Source organism: Acipenser ruthenus, chromosome 7, assembly GCF_902713425.1.
Source record: "Acipenser ruthenus chromosome 7, fAciRut3.2 maternal haplotype, whole genome shotgun sequence".
NCBI lineage: Eukaryota > Metazoa > Chordata > Actinopteri > Acipenseriformes > Acipenseridae > Acipenser > Acipenser ruthenus.
In genome coordinates this window covers 68,780,491-68,803,540 of record NC_081195.1, presented here as the reverse complement: position 1 = coordinate 68,803,540, position 23,050 = coordinate 68,780,491, and the positions used below count along the sequence as shown (strand labels likewise).

At 43.3% G+C, this 23,050-nt stretch overlaps 1 protein-coding gene across 7 annotated transcripts; it reads right to left on the bottom strand.

Annotated features, from left to right (window-relative positions):
* Window positions 1-1,101: 1,101 nt before the first annotated feature.
* LOC117415893 (lamina-associated polypeptide 2-like) lies at window positions 1,102-23,024 on the bottom strand. 7 transcript variants are annotated; one of them, XM_059027752.1, is made up of 10 exons: window positions 22,369-23,023; window positions 14,618-14,735; window positions 12,499-12,651; window positions 10,891-10,988; window positions 9,131-9,241; window positions 8,090-8,221; window positions 7,621-7,770; window positions 6,808-6,930; window positions 4,268-4,371; window positions 1,102-3,575 (listed from the first exon to the last, which is right to left on the bottom strand). In XM_059027752.1, the coding sequence occupies exons 1-10, from the start codon at window positions 22,603-22,605 to the stop codon at window positions 3,203-3,205; spliced, it is 1,599 nt and encodes a 532-aa protein (XP_058883735.1). In that variant the 5' UTR covers window positions 22,606-23,023; the 3' UTR covers window positions 1,102-3,202. The 7 variants fall into 7 exon arrangements, with proteins under 7 accessions (XP_058883735.1, XP_058883736.1, XP_033882698.2 ...); XM_059027753.1 differs by lacking the exon at window positions 6,808-6,930; XM_034026807.3 differs by lacking the exon at window positions 9,131-9,241.
* Window positions 23,025-23,050: the final 26 nt, after the last annotated feature.

Below are 23,050 nucleotides of genomic sequence, written 5' to 3'. Positions count from 1 at the left end.
AATTTCATCTGCCCAAGCTTGAATCTTGTCTTAATCTCTTTGTATTAGTAGAGTTGCTGATTGGGAGTTGGCTACCCCTCCCAGTTTTGTGTCGTATGCAAAATTTGCAGTTTACTGATTATGTCTTGGTCCAAGTCATTTATATAGATTAACAATAGCAATGGTTCCAATACTGATCCCTGTGGTACCCCACTTGTTCCGTTACTCCAGTTTGATGCCTGGCCTCTAATTATAACTCTCTGCTTCCTATCTTGTAACCAGTTATGAATCCATGCTGCTACTTTACCATTTATTCCTACTGATTTAATCTTTAGATATAGCCTTTCAGGCAGTACTTAGTCAAATGCCTTTTGAAAATCTAAGCAGATGATGTCATTCGCACTGTCCTTGTCCACTCTAGCAGTCACCTCCTGAAAGAAATCTAGTGAATTAGTTAAACAAGCTCTACCTAAACACATGCTGGCTGTCTCCTATAATATTACTACAGAAATATTCCTCAGTTGTGGTCCTTTATAGTTTCCATGATTTTACATCCGATTGATGTTACGTATTCAGGTCTGTAGTTCCCAGGGTCAAATTTATCTCCCTTTTTAAAAATAGGAACAACATTGCCAATGTCCCAGTCCAGATTACAATCAATATCATAATACTCCAGCTGTAGTAAGGGCAGAAACAGACTACAGAAGAAAGCATGTTTAAATCAGGCACCTTTTTCAGTCCAGGTTCATTAATATTTGCCCATGCTAAAAAAAAATAAAAGGCTTATATTATAGGGCATTAATAACATGGTAATAATTTCTGCAGCATGTATCCAGGGTGTGATATCAAGCCTCTACCGAGACACTGTGCAATGGAATTTGAGAGATCTGATCAGATGACAGTGGGGGCAATGGAAATGAGAATCTTTAAAACACCACCACCAAGTGCTGCAAAGTTTCAGAAGGACATGATGGTACGGTCTACTGTATATGGTGGTGTGTAATACAAATCAAAATACCTCACTGTGGAGCCAAAATGGTACGAACATTACAGAAAGGGGAGATGACATGAACAAAATGAATGGGGGAGAATTCTCCCATTCAAAAACAGGACAACAGTCCATTTTAGTTTGACATTTTATTTTTGATTTCTACAACAAGGTCTGTGGCTAAAGTATTTCAACTGCTGCATATAAAGTCATGTACAAAAGGTTTACCCTCCCCCTGGCCAAATATTCTACCCAGACCCCAGCCCCCTCCCACAGGAGTGAAAACAAATCAAATCCTGCAATACACTGTATGGAAACTTTCATGGTTATTACTTCTTAAATACATGTATATTTGTGAGGCATATAAGCCAGCTGTTTCACATTATTACGCTACAGCTTAATGCCATCAATTCCTTTACATGTTTTACTTCATTAGTAAACATTTCATTCATTTTTTATTTTTTTATTTTATTTTTTTATTTTATTTTTTTTAGACACTCGCATTAGAAAAATACCATAGTTTACAAAAAAAAAAAATCCTTCCCCAGACAAACTGTTAAAAACCGGTCCTACTTCAACATGGCATGAATGTTCAGATCAGAAGTCCAAGAATATTAGTAGTAGCCTGATTTCTTTTGTCGTAGTCGTTTAATTTTCACCTTCTTAAATGTTTGTTTTCTTTTATTTCTTCCTTTAAAAATAAAAAAGTAAAAAAACTCTCCTGGCAGACAAAAAGAAAGAAAACAAGAGCCACACCAACGGACACCAGCTTGTGGACATGCACGTTCTCCTCTTCTTACTTTAACCATTCTGAACAACCCTGATGTTACTATTACTACTATAAAAAGGGACAAACTATTATTATTATTTTAAAATCCTCAGGTTTACCACTTAGGACAGCGCACATGTAAATATATTTGGTAATAATTCCCCAGAGGCCAGTCAACACACCTTTAGACTGGTTAACTTTTCCAGCACTGCAGACCTACAGAGGTATTTGCATGATGCCTGCACTCAGAACTGCAGAGCTGTATAGAGGGCTTTGTAAGATACCTGCACTCAAAACTGCAACCCGTTCTAATAGTACAGGAAAGAGAATGAAAGAGCAGACTAGTACACCAATTCTCAGCAACATCCTAACAAGTATATCTGTGTCACTGTAGGCTTTCTGTAGCGTTGCTTTGTGCTGAAGGAGTTGAACAGTGTCTGAACATGGGAGAGGTCCCAGCATAGATATAGTCACAGCTACAAGAAACCTGATAAAACGTAATAAAAAATATAAAAGAAAAATTCACTATACCAGCCTAGTTTATTTTTTATTTTAGAAATGAAGGGAAAAGTATTGTAACTTTCCAAGCCTGGACCAAGAGAATAAAACATTAATAAAAAGATTAGAAGATTAGCCCTTCCTCTTTATGAGGTGAGAATGCAAGAGATTGATTGCTCAACCTGACTAATCAAATACCGCTTGCTGCGATTGCAAATTCATTAGGACCTGTTGTGTTCCAAACAATAAAACACAGATACAAAGTTACTTCGGGATCACTTACTGTCTCACACAGTATTTTACCCCCTGAAAAACAGATCTCTGCTTGTACAAGAAAGCTTTCTTGGTCCAGTCAAAGGGATTACACATTTAGAAGACCAGGATGACTAGGCAGATTCCAGTGCATAGGACCGGTTTCGATCTGACTTCACAGTTTGGGATGAGGCACATTGAACAACCCCATGAAAAAGATCATGGAACAGAAATACAACGCCTATTGCAAAGCAGTTTCACCCATTCCAGGTTATAATACGAGCTTGATTAGTCAGTGTATAGGGAACAAGCTCAGATGTGTGATTAGACCAACAGTAAAATCCGGACTGGATCCAACTGCTATGCAATAGGAGTCTCATTTCCATCCCTGCAGTCTCACAAGAGACGCACGGTAAATCAGTAAGTTGCAGAACTGCCATTCTGACCCGGGAGGCCTACAGTCTCTAGCCACTGGGCTACACACTAGCCTCTCTGTGTGCTCACTGGAAGCTACTGACCATTTCCACAAGGGTGCTTACACTGTGAAATTACTGAGGTACCAGTTACCGGACTACTGACTCTCAGCATAGCTGGAAAAATAAAAAATAAATCAGAAACCGTAAAACAAAAAAAAGTATCAGATCACGATAAACCAGCTTCTGGTATGTAGAGAAGGACGGCAGGGAGAGGCGTGGATTGAGCAGGGCACAGGAGTCTCACTGGTCCTGGACCTGGGGAGTAGAGGCAGCAGGGGCAGCAGCAGAGGCGTCCTGGGTGAAGGGGTTCATGTGGTTGGTCTCCATGGCTTGGTAGATGAAGAATAGGAAGCCGGCAACCAGGGAGAGCAGGAGTAGCTGGATCCAGACGGGGAAAGAGCGGCGCGACGCCGCGGAGCCGCCGGCGGAGGAGGAGGAGGACGAGTTGGTTTTGGTTGTAGTGAAAGCAGGGCTGGCTGGTTTGAAGGACTCTGTCCTCAGGTTGGAGTGGTAGCTGGTCTGGGAGCGGAGCAGCAGCGAGTCGTCCAGCCGGAACAAACTCCTGTCCAGGGGGCGTCCCGCCGCACCGCGGATCGGCCTGCGGCAGGTAGCGCTGTGGAGAGGGAGGGGGACATTCGAATACTCAAATTCAAACAAACACATACAGCTTGAAATATATTCTGCGGCAACTACCACGTTCGTATCGGTTCATATAGCAGGATGTATAAATAACTCTAGATCAGAAACATATTATGCAATTGAAAACAATACATTCTGTATCAATGAATTATTTAATAGGTAATTTGATGGGGTATCAGGTTTATTTATACAAATATTTTTATATATATATATTTTTTTTAAATATTTGAAAAATTCAAAACATACATTCGTCTCAGCTCTATAAAGCAGCAGAGCAATTACGGTACATGCGATAGCTTTAAGGACCGATCATGTATGTTGTGAAATAGGATCAAATAATGGATTGCTTGTAATACAGAGTGACTGAGAATTACAACCTGGCACATACAAAAATATAAATAAAACAAAGTAATAGTATACTGTGTGTGTCAAGATCTACTGCAATTGTTACAATATGTTTAAATACCACAACATCTGTGCTTCTCATTTATTTCACTACTTTATTTTTACTGTATTTTAAAATCAATGTATTTACTGCAGAACTCTCTGCAACGCCTCTGTTATTTAATATATAAAGCTTTAATGAGATGTGGTGGAGATTTGTCAGAGTGAAACCCTGGACATGTGCAGAACTGGCAGCATGGCTCAAAGGCATGGAGAACTGACCTGATTCCAGTCGGCGTTGCCACTTGGTTGGGAAACATCTCCTTGAGAATGTCCCTCTCCTGGGTCTGCTCGACGTAGTCCCCTCCTGCTGTCCGTCCCTCCACCTGCAGGGAAGAGGCAGACAGCTCAGTAGGGTGTGTGTAAGCACGCAGCCCCAAGGTAAGCACTCCCCCTCACAGACCCTGCAGTGCTCAAGAGTACAGAACCATTTACCCAAGCAGCTTTCCTAGGTCACCATGTGGGTTTGGAGGAAAGAGAGTTGGGTTAGGTAAGGTCATGCAAAGCCAGGAATGCTCTGAAAATAAAGAGTCATGGATCTAGCATGAATGACAACAACAACAAACAAAAAAGCTGTGGTTGCAAATACAGTCCCGATAATGGCACTCTCCTGCCACGGTCTCCGTTGTTGGTGGAGTGGCGACACCACGGGTGAAAGCTGTGTTGAAGAAAGCCAGTAACCCACACGCAGCCCTCCGCATGCACCAGTGCCCATAAGAGAAGACACTTTCTTGGGGTTTGACCAGTTTCAGGAAACCACAGATTTTCTGCTGCCTGGTTTTCTGCTTGGGGGCGTCTGTGGCGTCTTCAGCCATCGGCTCCAGGATATCTTCCTGGAGAGGAGAACGCACTGCTCAGTCCCCCTGCTCACCAGCGCTGCCTGCCACGGCAAACTGTTAATCCCCTATACAGCAGCGCTTCCCAGCACTCGAGTGCTCAACAGGGGCAAGGATGTTCAGGTCTCAAACATGGGCAGCCCTTTCAGCCTGCATGCATGATTCTCAGGTCCTATACCCAATGTTGGAGCTATATTGTACAGAGTGGTTCTAAAAAGAACAAAGAAAACTACTAGGCCACTTTGTGCTGTTGTTGGTAAAAACTGCAGAGCAAAATAATCTGCAACAACAAGCGAAAGGTAACAAGATTGCGAGACCACCAAAGAAGGTGCCAATAATAAACCACACCTGCCACAGCTTCTAAATTACAGCCATCAGTGACGTGAAAAAGTAGACAACCATGACCTGCCACAGTACGAGCTGCAAGCCACAGTACGAGCTGCAAGCCGCAGTACGAGCTGCAAGCCGCAGTACGAGCTGCAAGCCACAGTACGAGCTGCAAGCCACAGTACGAGCTGCAAGCCACAGTACGAGCTGCAAGCCACAGTACGAGCTGCAAGCCACAGTACGAGCTGCAAGCCACAGTACGAGCTGCAAGCCACAGTAAGCCCTCCATTTCCCAAGATTCAGTCTCAGTAACTCGGTTTGATCTGTGCAAAACGGTAAAGTTACATTCACTCACAGTAAAGTGTACCGGCTCTGTTATATTCACTCACAGTAAAGTGTACCGGCTCTGTTATATTCACTCACAGTAAAGTGTACCGGCTCTGTTACATTCACTCACAGTAAAGTGTACCGGCTCTGTTACATTCACTCACAGTAAAGTGTACCGGCTCTGTTACATTCACTCACAGTAAAGTGTACCGGCTCTGTTACATTCACTCACAGTAAAGTGTACCGGCTCTGTTACATTCACTCACAGTAAAGTGTACCGGCTCTGTTACATTCACTCACAGTAAAGTGTACCGGCTCTGTTATATTCACTCACAGTAAAGTGTACTGGCTCTGTTACATTCACTCACAGTAAAGTGTACCGGCTCTGTTATATTCACTCACAGTAAAGTGTACCGGCTCTGTTACATTCTTCCACAGCAGCAGTGGAAGTGGCCGAGTGATCTTATAAGCATGCGGTATGTTTAAACCTCAATACGCATGTAATAAAACCTTTGCGGTTTAATTAACAGCGCCCTTGCCTTTGTGATCTTTACGAGGACTGCGCGAGGTTTTAGATGGCATTTCAACAAACTCCTTAGTTGTTTCTGTAATCCTGTTCTTTTATTTTAAGATCCACATATTGTACAGTGGCAACAAAATTACTCAGTCACCACAAGTTTCATAGCCATAGTTCAATTTATATTATACAGGTAGTACTGTATATGAAATGGAGTACAAAATTACTCGGTCACCACAAGTTTCATAGCCATAGTTCAATTTATATTATACAGGTAGTACTGTATATGAAATGGAGTACAAAATAAAACTAACTAGTTACCTTAAAAAAAAAAAAGGAAAACAAAAACATCCGGTCAATATTACATATGGCTTATAAGAAACCAAAAATATAAAAACTGTATAAAAAGCCTGGATTTAAAAAACGTAGGGTAACTGCGTGAATCACTTCATGGTGAACTGTATGCTACAGACACAGGTGATGTCAGGCCTCTCATCAATAGCCAGTCTTTTCATTGCTTGTGGGTCACCATGGAAAGCCTCCCCCTATCTCAAAGAGGAAATTAGAGTCTGACACTACCACCTGGAAAGGTAAACTTAGGCGAAATTGAAAAAGGGATATACCACACAGAATAAATCACAAAAAAGGCAGAGGAGCTGATGTAGGCTGCTGTACTGGTGCATGCTTGCATGCTTGCTCGTGGCTATGAGGATGACTGAAGCGCAGTGCTGCCGGTGTTCAAGCAGACAAGTCACCTCCAGCAGGGCAGTGTCCAGCAGGGCAGTGTCCAGCAGGGCCACAGGCGCAGGACGAGGGATCTTTGTCTGCCTGGCAGGGGGAGTCTCTGTGGTGTCACGCCAACCTTCCTCCTCACTCTCCTGCAAATGAAACTCCAATACTTCACGACTGCATAGGAATGCCCATGAAAGGGGCGAGCTGGGCAGACCCAACACAAAGTGGGCAACACCACTGGTTTTGAAGTTTACATTTAAAAACAAAATTACATTGGCACAAAACAAGGAAACAAACCCAAAACTACCGTGACCCAGTAAGCCTGCTACATTAGCCCAGGTAGACATTATTTTTTGTCATCAAACCTAACTAGCTTTTTTTTTTTTTTACTGTGCATGTGGGTTCAGTCTTGCATTTCCACATGTGGACATTGTGAAGCTTCAGCACAAGATTGAATTTAGATTAACAATAAAAACATAAGAAAACTAAGCTTTGGATTGTCCAAGCAGGCATATCTTCACACTTACTTTGTCTCTTTTCTAGGACTCCAGGAATAACGAGTTCCCCTGCCTCGCCTGCATTTTAAACCAACACGTGCAAGAGACAGTCACCAAAACCAACACTTCGAAAGCTACTGTTCAAATTATAAATACAAATGAGAAAATCAATGAAATAAGAGAGAATAATAAACACATCTGTCCTGCTCACCCTCCTACATGCATGTGTATAAATGTAAGACTGAACCGCGTAGCACTGATAAGGGTAGATAACATTTGTATGAAATGTGTAATAACAAGGTTATGCGACAGGTGTATAACACTGCAGCGTGAGTTTACTTTGAGGTGTGCGCTTAGTTTCCTTGGTGTCCCGGGGCTGCTTTCATTAGGGGGCTGGATGGGTTGTGGTTGAATCTGGGGGAGCTCATTGGATCCAAGGCCCTTACTGACATCACGCACTCGTCTCACTAATAGGGGCTCTGGGATCTCCTGTGTGGGGAGGGGGAGAACACAAACAGGGGTGTCAGAATGGGTGAATCGGGAGGAGGAGGGGCAGCAACAAAGGCATGAAACTTATTCTTTAGCAACTCATCTTTTCCACACTTCATTGTCGCTTTGGCACCCTGTTTTATTGAGGCCCGTTGACGCTACAAGTCTGACTGGGGTACAGTGCGCACCCTTCCCATTCTCTTTGTGTGTTACAGGCAATAGCAGAAGTCCTATAACCTGCAACACAGGATTTAGAGATTCAGCTAAAGTGAAACAGGATCAATCATTTCTCATCGCCACCACCAGAATTAATATTTACTTCTACTCTGGTCTTCCTGGTGGATCGTGGGGAGTCGCTGACTTTGCCCCCCAGAAGGGCCCCTCGTTTGGGGGTCCCAGGGTCCCTACTCTCCCTGGCTAGGGTCTCGGGTGCAGAGAGCTCAGACAGGTCCTGGGACGGGAAGAAGGAGGTTAGGTAGTTACACTTCAGCACAAGCAGTTGCCAGTGCTCAATAAACAGGCAAGTACAGATGATTCACAACACTCTCTAACCATCACCCCCCATAAACACCCTGTGAATGTGCAGTGGACATACTAAATAAGCAAAACAAGTGCCGTGCCATTTCACACACAACCAACAAAACAGGGTCCAGGAACAACTGCAATATAACACACAGACCTGTATCTCTCCACCGGTGAAGCCTAATAACCATGACCAAATCAATGGCACAAGCTTTTCAAAAGATTGCTCTGCTTGTGGGGCAGAGACAGATGGATCTACTCGGCAAAATCCCCTAGAGAAACTCCAGCATAGTTATACATCTGTTCTGATGTTAGGAGGCATGGCTTTCCCCAGCATTATTTGCTCTTTAATACTTATTGAAATGGTTAGTGCCTACAGTACTAGGGGTGTCCATGCTTCTCGCAGCTACATTCACCCAGTACTGTATCCAGACTTTTTTTATTATTTGAACCGTTACCTCTATAATAACACAATTCCTGAAGTTTTTTCAAGTTAGTCCCCTACGTTAGTCCCCTCAGAACAATCAACAAGTGCCTAAGTGTAAACAGTACTTGTGAAGTTTTCTATAGTCAATGTACATGCTTACAAATACTTGCAAACCTGGTCACTCTACTACATCGTGCCAACTACAAGGGAAGAACAAGACTACCAAAGTCACTAGAACAGGACAGTTGTGTTCATGGACCAATTGACTGTACGTCACCACAGTGCTTTTCATTCAAACACATTCACAGATGTGACGGACCGACAAACAAGCCCCTTTCAAAGAATACAGCGCCCCCGGGTGGTGCAGTCTAGAGTAGAGAGGTGCGGGAGCGTGCCAAGGAAATTGTTTACAGTGTCGTCGCTGCCTGGCACAGCCTGGTCCTGCTGCACCGCCCTGCTCCTTCTCTTCACATTGAGGAACCCCACCGCAGAGACAGTCTCCTCCTCCTCCTGCTCTACACTCTGCACACAAAACACAGCAGCTACTCAACACACACACACACACACACACACACGCAGCAAGAAGGATCACGACAAGGATGCATTTAAAAATAACACAAACATGAAAATAAATAAATACATCTTTCTGGCGCTCCAGTTATTACAGTTTACAATTCAACAAATAAGCAGAAATGATTATGGGCTCAAAATACCAAAATTCATCCACAGGTGGCAGTATTGCAACCTTCTGCATCTGTAAAACCAGCTAGCAGATCTTTTAGCTCCAGTGCCCTCCTACTCTGGACTTCCAAGTTATATCCAGAGCACACTCACAGACACTCCTCAATACAGGCCCAGACTTAAACATAGAATTATTATTATTATTGTTTCAGCATTAGGCTTTGCTTTGACAGATTGGAGCTTCATTAACCTAATTTACAGTCAAGAGTCCTGGGATGTCCCTGAAGCAGGGAATATAAAATAAAATTATGTATAGTACAGTAAGGGCTGCTCCTTCAACTCCTCTGGTAAGAGTCCTATCCTGCGGTGGCAGTGGAGCAGGCGTTGCCCAGTCTGGGATGAGTGCAGAAGCTGAATAAGCCCTGGAAAACGGTTTCCCCTACAGCCTCTGAGCGCAGCTGGTGTTTGACAGGGGGTGTTATCTGCTGCTGCAATTTCTAAAAGGGTTATAAGTGGGATTAGCATCATCTTAAAGATCATGCGCATGTTCAACTGGCAGCCGAGAAAAAGTTAACTGTGTAATTCCTCTCTACTGTTTATTTTGATGGGGCATCATGGGAGCCCCTCCCTCCTCCAAAAACGTGAAGAAAAAAAAAACAAAGTTACTATGGAAGCTTTACCTTTAACCCTTTGCGGTCCATTTATTAATCGCGCGTCAGGCACGTCAGGTCTAATTAATTTTCACACGCGCAGTTAATTTTAGACGCGCTGTTTAAAAGTTTTTTTTTTCAGTCAAACTGGTTTAAATGGCCCTGCTATAGCGTTCACCTATGTAAGAAATAAATAATAATAATAGTCGTACATACCGATCGATCATCTCCGGATCACTCGTTTTATCACCAAACTCCTCAATAATGCGATCTTATTACTCGATTTTATTACTATAACATCTCAAAAAAGCTCTGCAAATGTCTGTGTTCTCTGTGCGCTGATTCAGTCAGCCAACTTGTTTACTTACGACCCGCCCCGTTATCTGATACCAGATACCATGTATGACTATTCATGAGATACGCCTTTTTTTTTTTTTTTTTCGACTTGTCTCGGCTCTTGTCGCTCCCACTCGGCAATTGAATGGTTTTCTCGGCTTTTTCCGGAGAAAAAACGACTAGAAACCCGTTTTTTGCGTTGCTATAATGATGTCGGACCCAGTCCGACAAAGGACCTGTGAGGAATAATTGCAATGTCGGACACAGTCCGACAATGGACCGGAAAGGGTTAATAGAACGAACAGAGAATATTATTCCAAAAAGGAACTTGTCAGTATTTTTTGTGCTCGTCATCAGTGCTCAGTATGTTGTTCAGCGTTTGAGATGGTATCACTACAATCCTATTGCATGCCCATGCGCTCACACTACACATGGCCTGATCCTTCGTGCTATTATTTGTGTTGTACTCCTTGCTGTATTCTTTCAGGTGCTGTGCAGACTCACCCTGTTCTGCTCGAGCCGGCGTGTGCGCAGGCTGGCCGTGGGCTTTGCTTTGCTCTTCAGCGGCTCTCGCTTCTCCAGCACTGGCTTGGGCATCTCCTCTGTAAAGAAAGGTTCAGTTTCATTTGTTAACATTTAAACTTCAGAAAGAAACTTCTTTTTTTTTTTTTCCAATAAATTTGGAAAAAATCGGCAATTTTTCTCTTTTCTTGTTTTCTCCCCAATTTTTTTTAAATGTTCAATTATTTTTTTATTTCAACCTGGCTCATCGCTGCCACCCCTGCGCTGACTCGCGAGCGACTAAGACGGACACACGTGTCCTCCGAAATGTGTGCCGTCAGCCGCCCGCTGCTTTTCACTCTGTGGGCCCACCATGCGGCCATCTCAGAGCTACAGCGTCGGAGGACCATGCAGCTCTGGGTAGCTTACAGGTAGGCCCAGAGGCGCCCGACCAGTCTACAGGGGTCGTTGGTGCGCGGTGAGCCGAGGACACCCTGGCTGACCTAGGCCCCCCCCCCCCCCCAGGGTGGCGCTCGCCCAATTGCGCGCCCCCCCCTGGGAACTCCCGCCCACGGTCGGCAGTGGAATAGCCTGGAGGTCGCCGGTTCGAGTCCAGGCTATTGCACTGCTGACTGCGGAGTGCCTTTACCGGATGCGCCACTCAGGAGCCTCCACTTCAGAAGGAAACATTTAAAAGTTTAGCTTAAAAGCTTCTTCACTTTGGGATTTTTTGTAACCAAATCAAAAATAGCCTCGATTAGAGTGTTGTTACTTTCTATGTGTGTGTATTTGGAAAAATGCATAATGACTAATTAACCTTACACTGTACTTACCCCATGTATAAACACTGCATGCATACCTCTGACCATGGTTTAACATTTAGGAAAAAATACTGAAATGTTTAACGTTAAATGTTTAAACTCTGAAATCTCCTGTGAAGGAAAACCGAGGAATCGGAGCAGCTGCAGGGTGGAGGTGCAACGAGTCGGCAAAGCAGAGAATGAGACGAGACGCCAAAAAAGTGCTGGTATAAAAATGACAATATTCAACATTGCCGTGTTGACGATAAAACAAATGTAATGCAGTTGGGTACAGGGCTTCATTCTACTAGATGGATTGCTACACACACATTTGAAATGCGTTGTGCAACAAAGAAGAAACCCTGCAACACATCCTGTCTAATGTGATATTTTGGCAATTACAACGCTTTACAGTAGTCTTCCGTACCTCTACATCAGAAAACAAAACCTGAGCACGATCCACTCTTGCTCTTAGTCCTATTTATGCATACCTAAACAGCTTGTCTTTTAACTTGCTGAGCACCACGTTATTGATAAGGGAATTATGATGAGCTGGTTCAGAGGCACATAGTAAATGTGTGCCTTCTTCAAACAGAGAAGGTAGTGGGGGTTTTGGACATTCAGAAGTGCCAAATATTAATAACTATAAATAAAACAAAATGCTGCACAATCTGCAACAACCTCTCTAACAGCCCTGTGTAATGTAATGCAGGTTAATCTAAAATGGGGGAGCAATGCACTAGTGTGTATTCGGTTTCAGTGGACTGGTCGGTATGTTAATATTCCTGTCCTGCTCCCCGCAGAGGTGTACCTTGCTCCTTGTCACTGTACTGGTCGGAGTCTGTGTTGCCGTTCTGGTTGCTGTCTGCAGCGGGGGCCGGTGCTGGAGGGGTTGGCTGTGACTCCAGGGGGCCCTCGTCCAGCAGCTTCTGCAGTTTCTTTTCATACAGCTTCCTGGTGGACGCTACAATGAGAAACATCAGCTTTTATTCATTCATTTCATTGTAAACGTTACCCAAAGTGCATCAGGTCCATCGCTTTACAGGTCTCACATTTTACTAACACCATTATTGTGAATGCGTGTTGGATTTTTTATTATTTTGTTGTTGATCTCATGGATCTCCAAACACTAGAAAAGGGAGAGACAGTGATTATACTGCACGTGTTAAGAGTTAAAGCACTAGGCAATTACACTGCTTTGTGATGGTAGTCCTACAGTAATAGATGCTGCCCAGGGGTAGGCAAAGCTGACCCTTCCAGTTTAGGTCTTAGTTCCGACTATTAGCCTATTAAACGTGGCCTGTAGCCTCCAGGACTGTAATTGGGTTGAAAGAAATCTGTCATGTCATTATATCATTCTTAATTACCCATTAAACTGAAACCGGGTGAAAAGCATTCTCCTGCTTGTCTCCACAACCGCACTGCAATTAATGGCTTGGGCAGGATGCCAGGTCTCGCCACCACATTCCAAGGCAGTGTTAACTCAACACCACTTCTTAAACAGCATGTGGAAGAAGCTGAGAGTTCACATCCTTTACTACTGACCTGCACAGAACTCGAGTCACATTCCACAAGTAGGGAGACTACTGCCCTTTCTACGACTGCATCTCTCAAATGAGCTGCGCTGCCAATGTCAGCGTACACCATTAATAAACAATGACACAATTTACCAGGAAATTACTTCTGCAAACTAATCACGGTTGATAAACGGATACATTGTTACTGCGTTTGTAGTTGGATACACCTGCCAAAATTCACTATAAATAAAATATAGCAAGTGCTGGTAACTTTCCACTTGGCAATAGCTGTCAGAGGACAGCAGCTGAAAGTCTTGATCTCTGTGAAAGGGACTCTGAGAACTATCTAATTAATGCTTCAAAATACAGTAAGTCAGTTGGGAGTATAATGAACAAACCAAAGTCCAGCATTTGAGTGTGCTAGCGAGATTAATGTAGATTTGCAATACAACATTAAAACACAACCAACACCCACTTTACCAAAACCCATACAGTGCAATTCACAGCTGCTATTTGTAATAGCGATTCAAACAATGACTGAAAGGGCTGTAACCGTGCATTTCCTTGCTGCTGAAAGAGGTCAGTAATATCCCTTTTAAATCGAGTGCCAATAACATTGCCTTATTTCTCTATGTGCTTTATGCGATATATTAAATGGCTGCCAGTTGCACAATCCTATGCAGTACACAATGCAAGCATCAAACACTTAATTTATTTTTTATTTTTTATTTTTTTTAAAAGACACAGATTTTTGCAGTATGAGACTGTTTCAGATTAGCGTATATAACGTAAATCAGTTTTGTTGCATAGCATGGTAGTTTAATATAGACAAAATGTACTTTAAAAATAAATTCTCTGATGGATACAGCCTATTTTTTTTTTTTTTGGCAGCTACAGACAATGGGTCCTGGCTCAGCGTTGGGGAGACCTGCACACAATGGGTCCTGGCTCAGCGTTGGGGAGACCTGCACACAATGGGTCCTGGCTCAGCATTGGGAAGACCTACACACAATGGGTTCTGGCTCAGCGTTGGGGAGACCTACACACAATGGGTCCTGGCTCAGCGTTGGGGAGACCTGCACACAATGGGTCCTGGCTCAGCGTTGGGGAGACCTACACACAATGGGTCCTGGCTCAGCGTTGGGGAAACCTGCACACAATGGGTCCTGGCTCAGCGTTGGGGAGACCTGCACACAATGGGTCCTGGCTCAGCGTTGGGGAGACCTACACACAATGGGTCCTGGCTCAGCGTTGGGGAGACCTACACACAATGAGTCCTGGCTCAGCATTGGAGATACCTACACACAATGGGTCCTGGCTCAGCGTTGGGGAAACCTGCACACAATGGGTCCTGGCTCAGCGTTGGGGAGACCTACACACAATGTGTCCTGGCTCAGCATTGGAGATACCTACACACAATGGGTCCTGGCTGGAACCCATATTTCATCAGCTCGTCCTTTATCTCCTCTGTCGTCAGCTGCGTGACGTCCAGGTCCTCCGGCCGGGGCTTGTCAGTCTTCTTTGTGGCTTTCTGAGGAAGGAAAGCCAATAACACTCATCATTCCTGCACAATACTTATCGCTAAGGTCAGACTGGACTTTTTTTGTGGCGGTGTCATTTTACTGGAAAGCGCACAGCAAATCCAAAAAAACAAACTAAAAATATTACCTTCCTGAAATTTTGCACAGACGAAGCTGAGACCATGACCTTTTCTTGGTCATTTTTTGAGATTTTCAATTTGGGGTTTTACCCCAAAGTCAAAAACTTTGTTAAGGTGTAACATCCTTTTGTTTACTTCTTCCAATAAAATGACACCTCCCACAAGTCTGCAGCACAAATCGGTTCAGTGAAAGGTTGGTTAACAGTAAGGAGGGTACCCATCAACTTTTGACCCCTTGACCTGATCAGTCTAAAAATGTGCATTTCCTTGCTGTTGAAACAGGTCAGTAACATCCCTTTTAAATCGAGTGCCAATAACATTGCCTTATTTCTCTGCTTTAGTGTTTACTTAAATGGCTGCCAGTTGCACAATCCTATACATTACACAATGCAAGTGTTTTAAATACAATTAATGATATCTAAAACATTTTTTCTTTTTTAAAAGACAAGAGGTTTTTGCAGTATGAGATTCTGTTTCAGATTTGCGTATACAATGTAAATCAATTTTGTTGCATAGCACGATAGTTTAATACTAACAAAATGTACTTATCGGTCAGAAAAATTTCAACAATGTATTTTAAAAAGCAATTATCTGATGGAGAGTCTAGGTTTTGTTTTTTGTTGGCAGCTACACACAACGTGGTAGCGTTGGCTATGTTTGTTCAACCAGGCATCAGCATTCCTGGAATTCCACAGGGGATGCTGCCTCTGGCTTCCGGCACTATCCGGGAACACCTGGATTGTCCGGTCGCCGTTCCGATCGTGCACGGGTCCTGCAGTACAGGCACTCCTGATTCAAACAGTCACACGAGAAACACTTGAGTGCTGCTGCTGTTTTACACTCCCTTCCACTGGGGTTGCTGCATTAGCACAGCACCACCAGCGGAGTGACTGGTACAGTGAAATATGAATTAACCAACCAGTCACCAACCTGACTAAACATTTCATCGACCATTTATGAAAAAGCGCAATGAAAATTCCCCACTAAAAATATATCTTTGCATAGCTTTAACCCTTTGTGGGCCAATGTCAGACCAGGTCCGACATTACAATTTTCCCTTTCCGGTCCGATATCCGACCCTGTCCGACATCGAAAAGACAAAGCACAGGTCTCTAGTCATTTATTCTCCGGAAAAAGCCGAGAAAACGATTCAATGGCCAAGTGAGACCGATAGGAGCCGGAAAAAAAAAGGGGCGGATCTGAGCAACACATGCCCCGACACAAGAGCTAACACGACCATAAACAAACAAGATAGCTGCTTCCGCATCCAGCGCTCAAAGAATATCACAGACATTTGCAGAGCTTTTTGAGATGTTACAGTAAAAATAATGACTTGGATTGCATTATTGAGGAGTTTGGTGATAAAATGAGTGATCAGGAGAGGATTTATCCGTATGCACGACTATGAAGAGGTATGTGAAAAATACAGTGAACAAGGGGTGGGGCGGGGCTGGAGATGCAGTACTGAGTGTCCTGTTGATGTGCAGTGCCTTTTAAACTTGTTTTACTGTGAAAAAAATACTTTTAAACAGCGCGTATAAAACAAACAGCGTGTATGAAAATAAATTAGACCTGACACGCCCGAGACGTGCTGAATAAATGGACCGCAAAGGGTTAATGTACAGCTATTGAAATAACAAAACTGTTCTGGGGTTTACTAGCTGAAGCCAGGGGACAGCTCAATCTGGTCGTTTCTGTATTTGCAAGAGCACCGCCACACTGAAAAGCACAGCTTTGGTGTTCAACGAGGCAAAACATTCACTTCTCATCAAGGGAAATGACGAACCTTGCTGTTTGCAGTGACAGAGTGTAGCACACGCAGGGGTACAGAACTAAACAGATAGATCCTAATCACCCCGAAACTCCACTGAGCGCTTCTCTGAACCAGGGTCTGCATTACACCAGGTGGATAGGAGACAATCCTGACTGTATTCTTTACAAATCATTTGCCAGTTAGCCCACCTCCTCTGCACTGTATAACTTAGCCCTTTATCTTTCCATTGCTCAATCTGCCCTTGTTAAGAGGGATGCACAACAGAAAACGGAAGACACCACTTGCATATTTTAACCCTTTAAGGGCAGACTGGAGGCTGGCTGCACCTGGTTTGGGTATTTTGGCATCACTAGGCTGGCTAAAACTGCCATAGGTTTGCAATAGAAATGCAAAACAAATGTATTATTATTATTATTATTTTAGACTGTCTAAAAAAAAATACCTTTCGTTTTGTATTCGCTCGCCCTCAGTACAGATTGAAGAAGTACTGAAGGTTATTAACAATCACACAACACCTGAAGGAGGATGACTGGCATGAACCAGCCACCCTGCCAGAAAAACAGGAACTCCGAAGAGGGGAGACCTGCTCTGCAGCAAACCACGAGGGACGCTGCAACCGTCTGCCTGGGACATGAACCTAAGCTATTGCGAAACCCTGCACAAGCCCAGTCCGTACACCAAGGGTCCAGCCCCTTTGTAATGTGCCATATATTGTTAAATATATACTGCCATCTCACTTCAGCTATTCCCTAGAGCAGCGTTGACTTGCTCGAGGATCTGCTTAGACAAGTGTACAGCAGATAAAAAACAAGACGCATGCAAACAAGAGATGAAGCGCAACACTTTCCCAAACAAATCACACGGTTCTCAATTCAGTCTTTCCTGGTGCTTTGATTAGTGTTCACCCTTTCACCAGGGTGAACACAATTTTTATGGAAAAAGCCAAGAAAAGCTTTCAATAACCGAGAGAGGCCGAAAAAAAAAACGGGAGGCAGATCTGAGCAATACGCATAGTCCCTTCACCACATACATAACACTATCATAAACAAACAAGATAGCTGCTACCACATTGAGCACTCAAAGAAAATTGCGGACATTTGCCAAGCTTTTTGAGATGTTACAGTAATAAAATAATGACTTGGATAGCATTATTGAGGAGTTTGGTGATAAATCGAGTGATCAGGATATGATTTATCAGTATGCTCTGCTATGAAGAGATATGTGATAAATACAGTGAACAAGGAGTGGGGCAGGGCTGGAGATGCAGTACTGAGTGTCCTGTTGCTATGCAGTGCCTTTTAAACCTGTTTTACTGTGAATAAAATAACTTAAACAGCGCGTGTAACAAACAGCTCGTGTGAAAATAAATTAGACCCGACGCGCCCGACAGGAGCTGAATAAATGCACCGCAAAGGGTTAATAGCTGTTTAACTACAACGGTTTCCGTGGGGTCAGTTCAAGATCCAAAGGCAGCTCAAGCCACACAGAGGGGCCTGATGGCTGTCAGACTGCAGAACATATGAGAAACATTGTGGTGTAATTCAATCAATCTGGATGGAGGAGTCAAACAATAATGTTTCAGGCTCCTGACTAATATGCCAAGTTTGAAACCAGAGTATTTGCAATATGCCAAGTTTGAAAGCAGAGTATTTTGACAACCCTTGTGTTGGATCATGAGTGGATTTGTGTGACTAGACAAAGTAAAAACACACTGTGCAGCAATGGAAGTTAACCGAGAAGAGTATTACATACATCAGCAAGGCCAGTCAAACATGAAAGCAGCTCTTTGAAAGGAAAATGTTCATTTAAAGCCATATATATATTATATATATATATATATATATATATATATATATATATATATATATATAATATATATACACACACACGTGTGAATGCAGGAAGTATGAAACGCTGTGACTGAGTAGAACCGAACACAGACATAATTTCTGTGGCAAACTTCAAACGCAAACTTTTTTCATTTATCGGCCTTTGTGAACTAAATGTTTTGATAAGCGCTCTCTCTCCTTATTGAGGAAATAGTTTCCCTGCGCAAGCAGTCAATGTTTTGACTCTGATCTGCCAGATGGCAGTGCTCAGACACTGCTGCTGGAAAAGGTTCTGTCTGAATCAGGAATGTGTTATGCTTTCACTTTCCAGTACTCGTGAAACTGGGTCTTCCACTCGCCCGCTGCCACCTTCTATCCTGTCCACCTTGCCTTGAACTCAAACGCACTGCTGAAGTTTTTTTTTTTTCTCAAACAATACATTTTCTTTGAGAATACTGATGAGGGTTCATTTTGATTAGGCAACAAAATAAATAACATTCAACAGACTGCTAGTTTCATCAGTACTGAGATATTTCAACCTGAATCCATCCTGACACTCCTCACCTCTTTGCAATTGGCGCTCCGTAGCTTTTGAGTAAAGCCCCTTTCACACTGGCGGGTCACAATCCCATATAGTGTGAAACCACATACCTGGGGTCGTACTCGGGTTAACCCGGGTCCCAGCGACCCTCCTCAGGATCCACGAAATAACAAACAGCCACGCCTGCGTGAAGGTTTCACTCCCGCAAGGAATTTCTGTTTAACCATATTTTTTTGCTCAAGACACACCATGAACCAGACTGCAGCAGGGATGAAGAAACGTTTGCTCTAATCAACATCTGGGCCGATGCTTCAATCCAGAGAAGCTGGGACGGAAGCGTCCGTAACAAGCTGCTTCCGGGGCCTTCATACGCGTATTGTTTACTTGCGTCTGTCACCCAGGTCAACCCTGCTTTATCAAAAGTGAAATCACGTGGCCGACCCGCATGACATAAAAGCTGGAATGAGTGAAATTGCTATGCTAATGCAGAATGGAAACGTGCCAGTGGAGGGTCCTTAGAGGAGGGAACAGAGGCAGAGCCTCCTCAACTTTTCAGTGGCAGATGGGGTTCTGGTCCTTGCTGAGTTTTTTTTTTTTTTTTTTTTTAAACAAAGGGAGGCAATCCTCCCTTCTCCATTAAACACAGTGTTTGCAGTGGCAGATCACACTGGTTTTAATTGGAGGAGGCCAGTTTTTTTTTTTTTTTTTTAACCAGAGGAGGCTTTGCCTCCGATGACGAACTCCTGTCTGTCAAACACAGCACTCCCACTAGTAGACCGCGTGATCTGAGCGCGGGTTTTAATTGGAGGAGCGACCCACATCCTCCTGCCCCCTTCTAAAGCGCTGCTGTAAGCAGTTGTGTGTGCTGTTAATGTAGGAGTATTGAAATTGCTGCGTTTCGTTTTGCATCGCATCAGTGGTAAGAAACACACTACATGTTATTGTTCTATTTTGGTGCGTGTCTTGTGAAGGGGTCAAATGTCAAATGCAGGACAATGCAGTTGATTGGCTGATTAAGACTCCATTTGCCATGCTAGATTATACAGAAAAACTGCGACGGGTAGCCATAACTAAAAATTGAAATTACTAATAAGAACAGGCCATTTCATTTGGCAGTAGAGCATTACGTTTGAGATTACATATTTGAAGGGAAAATGTGAAACTTGAATTGTCACGCATGCTAGAGTACTATAGGGCTGGGAGTCTTAGCTTAAAAAAAATATGTTGCTGCTATGGCAACTTAAGAAAGTTTACAAACGAGGAGGCGGCCATTCAGCCCATCTTGCTCGTTTGGTTGTTAGTAGCTTATTGATCCCAGAATCTCATCAAACAGCTTCTTGAAGGATCCCAGGGTGTCAGCTTCAACAACATTACTGGGAAGTTGGTTCTAGACCCTCACAATTCTCTGTGTAAAAAAGTGACTACTTTCTGTTCTGAATGCCCCTTTATCTAATCTCCATTTGTGACCCCTGGTCCTTGTTTCTTTTTTCAGGTCAAAGAAGTCACCTGGGTCGACATTGTCTATACCTTTTAGGATTTTGAATGTTTGAATCAGATCGCCGCGTAGTCTTCTTTGTTCAAGACTGAATAGATTCAGTTCTTTTAGCCTGTCTGCATACGACATGCCTTTTAAACCCGGGATAATTCTGGTTGCTCTTCTTTGCACTCTTTCTAGAGCAGCAATATCCTTTTTGTAACGAGGTGACCAGAACTGAACACAGTATTCTAGGTGAGGACTTACTAATGCAGTGTAGAGTTTTAACATTACTTCCCTTGATTTAAATTCAACACTTCTCACAATATAGCCGAGCATCTTGTTGGCCTTTTTTACAGCTTCCCCACATTGTCTAGATGAAGACATTTCTAGGACGAGACTAAACTTACTGTGTCGTCCCCTCCCCCCTGTAAGCAAAGCTACCACATTAATACAGTAACAGCCTTTCAGAATGTCAAAAGGACTTTTACAACTGGAAAATCTTCAGCTAAAAGGCTCACAAATTAAAAGCTAGCTGTAATGTTGCAAGTAAGTCAATTAGTTCCCTATTGTAGGTATTTTAACCGTAATGACTGATGACTAATACAGAGAAACAAAATGCAATAATTTGTTTTGTTGGAGTGGAAAAAGTTTTTGTGTGTGTGTGTGTGTGTGTTTTACTTCACAACCCGTTTTTAAAGTTAACAATACTATTTTTTCAATACAATTCAATTAAAAATGGCTTACTCCAATGCACACAAACTCAAACCAAATGGGAAAAATAGAAGCCTGTACTTGATTACACTTTTGCGTTGTTCGCTGCGCCTGCTTCGGTGTACATAAATTAATTTTAAATCAACCTAATCACATGTTTTAAAACGGACTTCACTGAAACGTGCGCTGCTCAATCCAAGGCACCACGATCTGTTCTTACCTATGACTCTGAGACTTTATAAAATCTAGAAAGGCTGTCTGTAGTCAGCATATAGCGCGCTGCTGTGAAGGGGACAAAATAACGTCACAAACCACTTAATAAAAAGTTACACCGAATTATTAAATACAACACAAATAATTAAACGTCACAATGATACTGTTTAAAAACGCACCTTTTTACACAACATCATAACAGCAAGAACGAATGCACTGTAATTTAGACAAGCCTATGTGAACAGTATCCTGTCCCCCGCAAGTCACAGGGTTTAAGTATTTAAGCGGGAAACCATTCGTAATAAAACTGACTGCTCATTTGCAACAGGCAATTACTCAACGGATATGTTTTCAGCAACAATGCCTGCGGTACACAATGTAGTGTTAAGAAATGGAGATGCCTGATGCAAAAAAACGATAATCAAAACTAGAACCACTGCAAATCCAAACAAAAATAAAACAAAGATGTTTTCTTTTGTACCTAAATAAGAACACCCCACCACCTCTCAAATAAACCACAGTACTGACAATTAAAAAGAAGAAAAAATACGAGTACAGACAGCTTAAAACACTTAAACAAAAACGAATCGGCACATTCAAAAGCAAAAACGCGCACGTCTGAAATTGGCCTTGACTAGAGGAAAGCAACCGTGCTGCCTCCAGTCCTGGCTACGGAGAGGCAGTCTGACAGATGGTGATATTCCTGGCTATCTACACAATACACATTTAATTTGTTTTAACAGCAGCTAATGTTTTAGAAGTTAACAAATACACTGAAATTAAGATTGGGTGCTGTGTGCTTACTAGGAGTGTAAATCTCTGTTAAACGACTACGCGGTTCCTAAGCAGGTGTGCTGCAAGCGACTCGCAGCTATAAAACACTGCAACGGTGCAGACACCAGGAACAATACAGTCAGTAGCAGGACCAGTATCAACATTGAACTGAACTAGAAACCCACCCGTCCAGACCGGTTCCTGCTGCTCGCCACGGGGGCTGCCTGCTCCTCGTCGCTGGAAAATGCCTCCGGGGTGCTCTTGTTCATAACTGTGTTCCTGGTCGTGAGGTTTTGCAGGTACAGCTGGACGTAGACATCCTTTCTGTGCTCGCCGGACGGCAGGATCACGTTGTTGGCCAGCAGCTCGCTTTTCAGCTTGTCTTTCGTCAACACCGACGGGTCTTCAAGGAATTCCGACATTTCCAACACTGTGCGACTAGTGGTCGTTGTACCAACACTTATGAACAATACAATACGACGAGCTCGTCCTACCAGCGATCACACTGGACAGCGTGTAGCGGCGCCTCTTCTGCTGTAAAAATCAAAACGCACAGCAGAAAATAACGCTTTGTGAGGACTTCACTCCACAAGATGCCTCTTGTTTTTTTCCCCTTTTCTTTCGGCGCTTTGGCGTTGTTGATTTTTTGTTTTCAAACTGCGAGGATGAGGAGTGTAAAGTGTAAGTGTAGTGTCCAGGGTAGTCTTGTAGAATAAAAAAAAACACCCCAGCAAGAAACAACAGCCACGCACGACCCGGCCCACTATCAACCGCGACGAGAAAGGGGCCGACTCCGCGGCCCGCCGCACAATAAAGTCGAACGCTATTGGGCGGCGCGGGTGCTGAAGGAGACTTACTATTGGCCCG

Coding starts and splice junctions, on each gene's coding strand:
- LOC117415893 (XM_059027752.1), bottom strand. CDS start 22,605: ATGTCGGAATTCCTTGAAGACCCGTCGGTGTTGACGAAAGACAAGCTG. Junction 12,652..14,617: donor CCAGCCAGGACCCATTGTGT/GTAGGTATCTCC, acceptor TTCTCATTGTAG/CGTCCACCAGGAAGCTGTAT. Junction 9,242..10,890: donor GCCGGCTCGAGCAGAACAGG/GTGAGTCTGCAC, acceptor TTTTGTGTGCAG/AGTGTAGAGCAGGAGGAGGA.